The sequence below is a fragment of the Sinocyclocheilus anshuiensis genome, unplaced genomic scaffold (assembly GCF_001515605.1).
Source record: "Sinocyclocheilus anshuiensis isolate Anshui unplaced genomic scaffold, SAMN03320099.WGS_v1.1 scaffold813, whole genome shotgun sequence".
Taxonomy (NCBI): Eukaryota; Metazoa; Chordata; class Actinopteri; order Cypriniformes; family Cyprinidae; genus Sinocyclocheilus; species Sinocyclocheilus anshuiensis.
This window is the reverse complement of record NW_015540942.1, coordinates 1708605-1719660: the sequence shown is the minus strand read 5'-3', so window position 1 is coordinate 1719660 and position 11056 is coordinate 1708605. Positions and strand designations below refer to the sequence as shown.

The following is an 11056-nucleotide window of genomic DNA, read 5'->3' as shown; positions in this document are numbered from 1 at the left end:
ACTTTGCAGACGGTCCCTTCGGACTTGTCTCTCAGAAGCCAGCGCATTGAGATCAATGTATTTTGTACAGAGCGCAGGAAAGCTTATTTTGAGGACAAGTCGCTTGTAGCTCGTTTTCTACATCACTACGAAAGAAAAGGGGCGCCAATTGAGTAGTAAAAACATTTTGCTCGTGAGTTATTGATCCGGAAAAGTCGAATTTGTGAATATCTTACCAACTTTACCGAACTGAGGATAAGTTTACGCTATTTTAGATTGAAAATAAGACTAAGTCTCAGAACATTTTGGGCTGCCTACATATACAACATTTTTTATACCGCGAATCAACGTATTATGGCCAGAAATGCTGTTTCTGTAGGCAAGCTTATCAGTTGGTCTGTTGAAACAGAATAGCGATGGCAATCTCAACAGCAACGGGAGTGGCATGAGGAGGATGAGGAGACAGAAACTCCGGCACATGATGAGGATGAGAGTGACTCAACATTCAGGTGCGTCGCCCTCGGATGGGCGGACCTGATCTCTGCGGCCGCTGGGACACTGTCCGAACTTCCCCTAACACTGAATTCCCAGATCCCGGTACTGCCTGCAGGACTAACCGGACACTGACCTACCACCCTAGCAGGAACTTGCGATAAGTCTTCAGTAATTTTCCCCAGCGTGCTCGGAATATGTGGTTTAAAGTGTTTTCGGTGAGCTCTTCTTTAGATCCGAGTTAGATCTTATTATCTTAGAGCATCTGCGGCTAGTTAAGTAGCTAGCGTAGCTGCATTTCAAAACAACTGAATAAATTACAATGGAGGAGTTGTCGAGTTGAGTAATGGATACAAGTTTGATCAAGCGGTTCAGACTGAACTTAAGAAGCAGATCAAGGCGAGAGTACAACTTGAGGTTTGGAAGGACTGCATGTTTTTACAGGTGTGTCCGTTAAATCGCTCCACATGTCAGATTCTATGGATACTGCGCGTGACCGTTTGATGTTCATATTATAAAGACCCAAGGTCGCTTATCTCAGAAGGACCGTCTGTTTATGATAATCTTATACAATAAAGTGGTTCTGGCTCTACGAACGATTCTCCTTTATTGTTATTTTCCCTTGAATTGACTGTTAAATCGAGTTGTACCACACAGTTAGAGCGCCAAATAGTTTCGCTTTTAAGTTGGGCATGTTTGTATTCAGGACTTTAGCTGTGTTGGCACCGAAAAAGATTTTCTCTTGCCTGATTAGCGGACCTCAGCCTAGGTGTGTCAGTTTCACTTCTCTTACACATTTTTTTGTTAAAATGATCACATGTGTCTGAAGGACGTTAGTGTTTAACCTGCTGCCTCGTTTTAGACCAGAACTGTTGTGTTTTAATGAGAAACCTGTGCCCTCCTCGCAACGGCAGCTCAGTCAAAACACGCCCCTTCCTGTTTTCATGGAACATTTTTGGCAGTTTACTGAATCTCCAGCTTTGTCTTGATTCAGCAGATAGTTGCCTGTGGGCTTGTAATGATTCTGTTCACTGTTTTGGTTTCAGTTGTAAGGTGCAAGATGTGTGTGGCCATTTATTCTGATCTCTACATAAACTCAAGCAGTAAAGCTGGTGCATGTGGTTTCGACCTGTGTCAGAAAGGGTGTCATTTGTCTGTCAGAGTGGGAGAAGCTAAATTTAGTGCCACAGCTGCTGTTCTGGGTAAAGGGGGGATATATGTCTAAGTTTGAACAAGATGCATAATACCTGTCGCTTCCTTTTTTTTTTCAGGATTAGGGGACCGACAGGGACTTTTCTCACTTCCAGCTTGAAGCTGCATTTCTACAGTGTTTTGGAGTAGCAGTGATCTTTCAAAGTGTGGGAAGCTACCAGTCCCTGCATGCATCGGTTAAACAGGCGAAATGGAATTGTTGTGACTGAGATGCCATCTATATATCTAGGAAATCAAGATTTGGAGACGAAACAACTTGGATCTCAAACAAATTGCCCTGTTTTCCGGATAACTTGGTTCCTCTGCTCTGCATTATGAGCATCGTCAGTAGTTAAATAACCGTTCACTTTGTAATCATTTGATACTTAACCACAACAATGTGGTAATGTGTTTGCACTTGAGGCCGAGGCGACGAAGAGTAAATTCTACGTAGATTTTAACTGTAGATCTCTAATGGGGACAAAAGCAATGGAAATATCACTGGAAATTTAAAGTGTTTAAGATGAGCTAAGAATATTGCACTGAGAGTGCAAACGTGTTACAGACAATGCAAAATCACTGATTCATGAATTGGAATGCACTGAAATCGAACTGATGCATCATTTTGTGCTTGAATTTTGAGGAAAACTGGAAAGACGATCACATGATGCTCACAGTATTTCACACAAAACCCTCCGCACTAAACGACCAGTTACTTTAAGACACAGGAAAATTGACAGAGGACTTGAAAGCTGTTAAACTTGTTTCATGAGGACACATTTTGAACAGAGGAATGGCGGGAAAAGACTACCATCATCTCTTCAAGTTGCTCATCATTGGTGACTCGAGTCAGTATTTTTCTGTTTTTAATACATATGCTAACAAATTATGTCTTCTTACTGATTCAGCTTTGTAGCTTTTTTTTTTTTTTTTACTTTCATGAGGACACATTTTGAACAGAGGAATGGCGGGAAAAGACTACCATCATCTCTTCAAGTTGCTCATCATTGGTGACTCGAGTCAGTATTTTTCTGTTTTTAATACATATGCTAACAAATTATGTCTTCTTACTGATTCAGCTATGTAGCTTTTTTTTTTTTTTTTTTACTTAAGTCCCCATAAGAGAATCATTAATATATGGCATAAAATAAGGGATTAAGCCTAATTATTTCTCTAGCACCCTGTCCAATAAGAATTCTCAAGATGTTGGTGAATTTACTGAAACGTTGTGCAGTTTCACAATTTAACCGCAAACTGGAAAGCTGAAATGAAACTACTTTGTGTAAGTGTGTAATGTGAGTCACTTGATCAGTTCACCAGTATGCACTTGGGTGGGATGCGTACCGTGATGAATGTTGGGTCAATGTTTTTGTCTGTGAAACTAGTTTTTCCTAGAATGATTGGAGAATTTTGTAATTTCACTGGAAGATCCAGTTATGACGTTTTGATTAAACACCAAAAGTCAAAAACAGAAAAAAATCAAACGCATAAATGGATGAATTGTTCATAGTAAGATCAATAACATGCATTTTAAAAATCAAATAGGGTGAATTTCCAATTTCATGCCTTCTTTAACAATCTTATTTATACATCCCAATTTCATATTATAGAACCCTTTGTTTGTAAGCAAATATCAGTGATGCTATCTCACAGTTCATCATGTTTGTAATTTAACTGTGGTATTAAGTTAACCACAGCTGCCTCATTTAGTCCATTGTGGCCACTCTATAACTGTTCAGCTAGTGGCATTTGTGTCTGTAAAGACTGTGGGCTTTGGGTAGGATTCTGGTTGTTTTTGAACCTTAGACCTCTGAGTATTGTGGCATTTGTGACAAAAGAACATGTTAAGATTAAGTTGCATGGTATAGATGGACTATATGAGATATTTCCTAGAGCTATTATATTACGTACACTATGCTGTTGCACTTATTTTTTATTTATTGTAGGGATGTTTTTACATTTTATTTAAAGTTCACATTCTATTTTTATGTATTCAAGGTTAACTGTTAATATAAATAATATCTAATTATTATTATAATCTTGTTTTATAAAAGAAATACTATCATGTTTAATTAATAAAAACATATATGTACTGAACATTAAACAAATGCTGTTCTGACTCTGTTGCAGATGTTGGGAAAAGCAGCTTGCTCCTACGATTCGCAGACAACTCATTTTCTGGTGAGACAAAGTGTGTGTTTGTTTGTGTGAGAAAGACTAAGGCAAAGGGTCTGTAAATATATGCTCTAATTCACTGTGTTCTCCAGTCCAAGACAGACAAGCAAGACAAAATGAGAGTGTTCGTTTGCTTAAAAGTGTTAAAGAAGTTCAAATGTTATAACTAGTTATAAAAACATGCTTCTGCACTCTTCACAGGCAGTTACATAACTACTATTGGAGTTGACTTCAAGATCCGCACAGTAGAGATTGATGGAGAAAGAGTTAAACTCCAGATCTGGGACACTGCAGGGCAGGAAAGGTTCAGAACCATCACCTCTACGTATGCTTCGCTCCAGTCTAACTGTTTATTAAAGATTTTGTTTGACCGTTCTTGTGATCTCTGTCAGTCTTCCCCTCACATGTTTGCTGTAATTCTCTAGGTATTACAGAAACACTCATGGTGTCATCATTGTTTACGATGTCACAAATCCTGAATCATTTGTCAACGTGAAAAGATGGTTAAACGAGATATCACAGAACTGTGACAACGTCTGCAAAATTTTAGGTTAGTTTGTTTTTTGTTGTTGTTTCTTTTACATTTTATTTCAGTTGCATTGTGATATGAAAAGAGATGTTTTGGTTGTATATCCTGAGTTTGTTGTAGTATCAAAGGTGAACATTTAATATTCCTTTCCACTTTGATCCCTGACAGTCGGAAACAAGAATGATGATCCTTCTAAAAAGCTTATGGACACTCAAGATGCTCTGCGGTTTGGAGAGTCAGTTGGTGTGAGGTTGTTTGAGACAAGTGCTAAAGAGAATATCAATGTAGAGGAGGTGAGGTGTTTTTATTTTTTGCTGGGGTATGTATTCAGAGACTTTGCAATTTAATGCATGCATCGGTTAAACAGGCAAAATGGAATTGTTGTGACTGAGATGCCATCTATATATCGAGGAAATCAAGATTTGGAGACAAAACAACTTGGATCTCAAACCAATTTTTTTTAGTTAATTTAAACTCAAATTCAAATTCACTCAAAATCCTCATTAAGTTTCTTCTTTTAAGCCCAAATTCATTCAAAAATCCTCAATATTTAAGTCTATTTAAGCCCAAATTAATTTAAAATTCCTCAGTATTTAAGCTTGTTCTTTTAAACCCACATCGATTTAAAGATCCTCAATATTTAAAGGGGTCATATGATGCTTTTTTAAAGATCATTATTTGGTGTATTTGGTGTAACAGAATATGTTGACATGCTTTAATGTTCAAAAAACACATTATTTTTCAAATACTGTACATTATTGTAGGTCCTCTATGCCCCGCCTCTCTCAAACGCTTCGTTTTCTACAAAGTCCCTCCTTCCGACAAGTGCAGTCTGCTCTGATTGGCCAGCTGACCCAGTGCATTGTGATTGGCCGAACACCGCAAGCACTCGTCGGAAATGTAACACCCCTTACCATAATCGCGAGCTTCATCTTTCAAAATAAATGTAAAGACAGTAAATAATGTCAGTTTTACCATCAGTTCAAGCCCAAAAGGGGAACAGAGTCGCGTGACAGACACAATGATGAAGCTGGTATGTGTACACAAGCCACGGTTAAGACAGCTGACTCTACTGTGATGTGACCCCCTCTCTCTCTCTCTCTCTCGCTCTCTCTCTCTCTCTCTCTCTCTCTCTCTCTCTCTCTCTCTCTCGCTCTCTCTTTCTCTCTCTCTCTCTCTTGCTCGCGCGCACATACACACACACACACGATGCGCAAAACTCCGCATTTGAACAGCATGTGGGGCATGTTAGAACGAGCCGTTTTAGGGGGGCGTGGCAGAGTCTTAACTTTGATAAAGAATATCTCTTTGGTTTTGAGACTTTAGTCTTTGCAACTTCAGGGATCTTATCTATGCACAATCAGCTTGTAACACTCCAAAGAGAAAGGAAAACTTGAAATCGCATCATATGACCCCTTTAAGTTTGTTCATTTCTGCTCAAATTCATTAATAATCATAAATATTTTATTTTAATGTTGACTTGAATGGAATAATAGACTGTATCTTTCAACTTATTCAGAAAATAAATTTTGTCTGTCCACTCTGATGTGTTAAAAGTAACATGTATAATTTTATGGCTTGTATTCTGTTCTGTTTGCAGATGTTCATGGCTTTCACCCACATGGTCCTTCGGGCCAAGAAACAGAGCCAGAGTCGAGCAGAAAGAGAGAGGGAGAGAGAAAAGGACACGGTCCATATAAATTCCCACAGGGACAGAGAAAGGAGGAAGAAAGGGAAGAAATGCTGTTAGAGCAGAGGTGTTAGAACAGACGGAAAGAGGGACAAATCAAACACCTTTGCAACTTTGTTCCTTTGGGTCAAGTTTTCAGCTCAGAAATGTGACTTTTTCATGATAACACTGCGCTTAAGATAAAACCAAGAGGAATAAAAATAACTTGCTATTATGTGCCGAACTTCAGTGTTTGTTTACACAGATGTTTATCAATGTAAGTTTTTTTTTTTTTTTTTTACAAAAGGGTTATTGACTGGCATGGATTTACACTGGGATCAAAAGCCTGGTCCAGGAAAGACACTATACACAAACTGTCTTATGTGTTCCACTGTGATTTAGTGAGAGATGTTTCTTGTTGGATTAAAATGGACTTGATATATGCCATTAATGTATGCAAATAATAAATTAGCAATAAAATATGATTTTAAAAATCGCAAACGCCGCAACAGTGTTCATTTCTAACATCTTGCAGTTGTGAAAGAGGCATGTCTGTGAGTGACTACTGCTGGATTTACTTGACTGAATGCGCACTGTCCTCTTGCAATACAACTGCAAAAAAATACACGTGTTTTTCAACGAGAATTGTTCCTAAAATAGTGAAAGAACCGTTTCTTTAAATTATTTCATTTGACCGCTGAGTCATGTTTGTTTAAGACTCTAATCTTGAATCCCTGAAATTCATATCTGTTTGACAGTCAGCTCTATCTGTATGTCAGCTGACCGATGTCGTGGAATGGTGACCAGTGTTGCCAAGTCCGCGGTTTTCCCGCGGAATTGGGCTACTTTAACACTGTTGCCGCGGGTTGTTTTTCATGTCCGCGGGTTTAAGCGACCCCAATAATGTGATATTTAGACCCTAAAATGTGCATTTTACCCCACAATAAAACGTGTATTTTACGCCACCGGAATGCGATTTTGACCGGGGTTCCCGGTATGGGCTAGTTTTGAGTAGCAATTGGGCGGGTTTTGTTGTGAAAACCTGGCAACCCTGATGGTGACGTCACAGCGAACATGGCTGCCGAGAGCGAGTGAGTATTAGGCTGCTGGTAAATACTGTCAGAAACGTGTAATTATTATGAATTCCTATATAAATCAATAGTAGTTTGGTATATGAACTGAAAATATTTCATTTGTAATACTTAACGTAAATTATTTGAATTATACAGCAAAATTGGTTACGAAATGGGAGAGCTGTCATAGGTGACTATAAATAGAATAAATAATACATACTTATAACACAACTGGAAAAATAATTTTGTCCGAGGCTAACGTAAAGGAAGCCATAGTTAAGTTGCTCTGACTTAACCGGTAGTCATAGGCGTTAGATTGCCAGTATCCAAGTAAACAAATGGCCAAGGACGTTACTGCAATTGTTTTATTAAACGTGTCTTTGGCCCTTTGTGTCTGGTCATTTCATGTGCCATACTCATGTTAATGTTACATTAAACTAGTTCTACACGAAATTCAACTCGCATCTTTTTTGACACCGCAGTGTCCTGTCTGAAGTTGAAGTGCTGCAGTCCATCTACTTGGATGAGCTCAGTGTTAATCAGAGAGATGAGGGGTAAATATTTGAGCATTTATTGCCCTTTTAGTTTTTCATAAATTGCTTGAGATAATAATTCAGTATAATTAACCTGTACAAAAATAAATCTGTCAAATCTGTCTCGATTAGAGGATGGACAGTCAGTCTGGTGCTCTATCCCTCCACTGCGGAGGACTGTCTCTCTCAGTTTGTCCGTCTTACATTGACAATGGATCTGGATTGTCAGGTTTGTTGATCAAATTGCTATAATATTTGACTATGATACATACTACTTCTTTACTTGCAATTTTGTTTCACTGCTGGTCTCCTGAGAGTGTCTTATATTCACTTCCAGTACCCATATTCATCTCCTTGCATCTCTATTCACAATCCACGTGGACTCTCAGATGATAAACTGCTCAGGTGTTTGATTATTATTAGAAATTATTTTTCAAATTTAGAATGTCCTGTTTAGATTTAAACTTTTTTTCATTGTTTTCACGTGCTTCTTTTTTCTCAGTTTACTGAGGAGTTTGCAGATAGAGGCACAGTCATGTATTGGGACACCTGTACTGTACCAGCTCATAGAGGTTTGGAGTCCTTATTTAGTCAAAAAATACACTACTGCTCAGAGGTTTGCCGACAATTTGTTTGTTTTTTTTTTGTTTTTTTTTAAAGAAATTATTACTTTTATTCAGCAAGGATGCAATTTAATGTATAATGTTACAAAAGGTGTCTATTTCAAATAAATGCTGTTCTTTTGAACTTTCTATTCATCAAAGAATCTTGAAAAAAATATATATCATGGTTTCCACAAAAACATTAAGCAGCAAACCTGTTTTCAACATTGATAATAGTAAGAAATGTTTCTTGAGCAGCAAATAAGCATGTTAAAAGTAATGGCTGTTTAAAATTCAACATTGCCATCACAGGAATAAATTACATTTTAAAATATATTACATTAGAAAACTGTTATTTTAAATTAATAATATTTCACAATATTACCATTTATGATGAATGCAGCCTTGGTGAGCATTAGAAACTTTATTGAAAAACATCTTAAAATGAAATCTTACCAACCACAAACTATTGAACGGTAGTGTATATGCCTACTAACATGTGTTTGTCTCAAACCATTTCTCTATATCATCCTCACAGAGAGCCAAAGAGATCCTGACTGAGAGCAATATTCCCCATGGAAACTGCGTCATCTGTCTGTATGGCTTTAAGGTTTGGTATTTTAATTGGAATATGAACTTAGTCTGGTCTGTGGCCTGTTTGTAAAAATTGTAAATATTCTTGTGCTTGTTCCTCTTCCTCTGTTTTGTCCTAACCATAGGAGGGGGAAGTGTTTACTAAGACCAGCTGCTATCACTATTTCCATTCTCACTGTCTTGGCCGCTACATCACCCACTCTGAGATGGAGCTGAAGGACCGTGAGAGGGAGCTGGAGGAGGATAAAACCAGAGACAGGACAGAAGAAGAGGTGGGGCTTCGTCTTTTGTATACTTTCATATGTTTTCCTTACGTCAAGCAAAATGCTACTCATGTGGTATTAAATCAATTCCAGTCAACAATTTTGTGTAATACGTTGTTATTACTAAATCATTTACTTCAGTGTTACTGTGAATGCATAACTAATTGCAGTCCATAAAAAGGCAGTGAGGTGTGCTTGAATAAAAGGAAGTGGTTTTTGATATATTAGGTGTTTTTTGTTTCATTAACAGGACTTGGCTGTTGTTTGCCCCGTGTGTCGAGAGCCTCTCACCTATGATTTGGATGCCCTCCTTTCCTCTCCTGCTCCAGTTTTCACACAGGTAAGACATTCGGACACACTGTATCATTCTTTGTGGACACGGTGTTAGCAGTTGGGTCAAACTAAACTGGCCTGACGTTTATCATTGTTTGAAATGTCAAATGGACAATGTCACCCTTGTGTTCAGTGCCAAGCAGTAGATTTTTTTAAAAACACCTTTGTGTTCAGTGCCAAGCAGTAGATTTTTTTTAAAACAGTGCGTCATTGTCCTGTGTGCAGTCTCTCTTGTTAGCTGACTATGCCAGGATGTCTAGTTGGAAAGCTCAACACCCTCATGTATGTTCACTGGTCACATGCTGTGGATACACATGAACATTGTGTTTATTATTCCTTCACACACAGCAGGAGGATGCAGTCATCGGTGGGGAATTTAAAAAGAAATGGGCAGCACTCCAGAAGATTCTGGAACAGCAGAAGGAAAAGGGTGGAGTTATTGACCCAGAAGCAGAGTCTAATAGATTCCTAATTCACATTAATGAGGTAAATCCTAGATGGATATTTAAAAAGTGTATACTTTTTGAATAATTTACTAATTATTATATATAATTTTGTATATAATTTTATATATAATATAATGTTCCTGTGGCTCAGTGGTAGAGCATTGCGTTTGCAGCACTAAAAGTTGTGGGTTCGATTCCCAGGGAACACACATATTGGTAAAAAATGTATAGCCTGAATGCACTGTAAGTCGCTTTGGATGAAAGCGTCTGCTAAATGCATAAATTAAATGATTCATTAATTATTATTTAATTATTAATTTAATTAATACACACTCACATACACACACACACACACACACACACATATATATATATATATATATATATATACTGTGTATATAATGTATAGACCAATTTCAGTGTTTGTAAACAGTGATGATGTTTTTTGTGGGCGGAGCCTATCTGGTGGCAGAAAATGACAGTTTTAAATCAAATTTATGCTTTAAAAGTAGGGTAATCATAGCAGGTTTCATCCATAGTCTGTCCGTTTAAACATCTGCATTTAGCTTCAAATGGCATCTTTGACGACAGTGTTATATAAAAATGATTTGCATTCCGATTCTGACATCCATAGGCACAACAATAAATTTGTTCTCTTATTCCATGGATTTTACCCATTTCCCTCCACTTGTTCCCAGTGTTTTTCTGCCACCACTATGCGCGCGCAGCTGCAAGTGACGTAACTGTGACGTCTACTCCAAATTGGTCTATAGCCTGAATGCACTGTAAGTCGCTTTGGATAAAAGCATCTGCTAAATGCATAAATTTATTATATATATATATATATATATATATATACACCTATATAATATTTTACTTTTAAGATCTTTTAGTAATTAAAGGAGACATATTATGCCCCTTTTTACAATATGTAATATTAGTCTCTGGTGTCCCCAGAATGTGTCTGTGAAGTTTCAGCTCAAAATACTCCACAGATCATTTATTATATAATTTTGAAAATGCCTATTTTGAGTGGAAGCAGAAACACGCTGTTTTTCGAGCCTGTCTCGTTAAATGCAAATGAGCTGCTGCTCCCCGAGTCCCCGCCCCCTCTTCCAGAATAGAGCTGCGCCATTACAGCTTGTACCTGCTACAAAACATCTGTTTTGGTTCTAAT

The 11056-nt window shown here is 37.7% G+C and overlaps 2 protein-coding genes across 4 annotated transcripts in view; both read left to right on the top strand.

The window, feature by feature from the left end:
• LOC107689652 (ras-related protein Rab-35-like) lies at window positions 1-6523 on the top strand. The gene is made up of 8 exons (XM_016487752.1): window positions 1-689; window positions 1743-2440; window positions 2612-2681; window positions 3793-3843; window positions 4039-4162; window positions 4263-4387; window positions 4535-4659; window positions 5967-6523. Exons 3-8 carry the CDS (start codon window positions 2627-2629, stop codon window positions 6114-6116), a joined length of 630 nt encoding a protein of 209 aa, XP_016343238.1. The 5' UTR covers window positions 1-689; window positions 1743-2440; window positions 2612-2626; the 3' UTR covers window positions 6117-6523.
• A 570-nt stretch (window positions 6524-7093) lies between these two features.
• The window catches only part of LOC107689710 (E3 ubiquitin-protein ligase RNF25-like), a 5880-nt gene continuing 1917 nt past the window's right edge, over window positions 7094-11056 (top strand). The window contains exons 1-9 of one of the 3 annotated variants that reach the window (XM_016487828.1): window positions 7094-7126; window positions 7591-7662; window positions 7774-7870; window positions 7979-8046; window positions 8144-8213; window positions 8782-8853; window positions 8963-9109; window positions 9351-9440; window positions 9782-9919. In XM_016487828.1, the coding sequence (XP_016343314.1) occupies window positions 7110-7126; window positions 7591-7662; window positions 7774-7870; window positions 7979-8046; window positions 8144-8213; window positions 8782-8853; window positions 8963-9109; window positions 9351-9440; window positions 9782-9919 (771 nt within the window). In that variant the 5' untranslated portion in view covers window positions 7094-7109. Of the gene's footprint in view, window positions 7127-7590; window positions 7663-7773; window positions 7871-7978; window positions 8047-8143; window positions 8258-8781; window positions 8854-8962; window positions 9110-9350; window positions 9441-9781; window positions 9920-11056 lie in introns of those variants that run through there. The other 2 variants (XM_016487830.1, XM_016487831.1) reach the window with 2 other exon arrangements.

Bases quoted from the DNA above. Each gene is read 5' to 3' on its own strand.
- LOC107689652 (XM_016487752.1), top strand. From the start codon at position 2,627: ATGGCGGGAAAAGACTACCATCATCTCTTCAAGTTGCTCATCATTGGT. The intron at 2,682-3,792 runs GTCAGTATTTTT...ACTCTGTTGCAG, and splicing joins GCTCATCATTGGTGACTCGA to ATGTTGGGAAAAGCAGCTTG. The intron at 4,388-4,534 runs GTTAGTTTGTTT...GATCCCTGACAG, and splicing joins CAACGTCTGCAAAATTTTAG to TCGGAAACAAGAATGATGAT.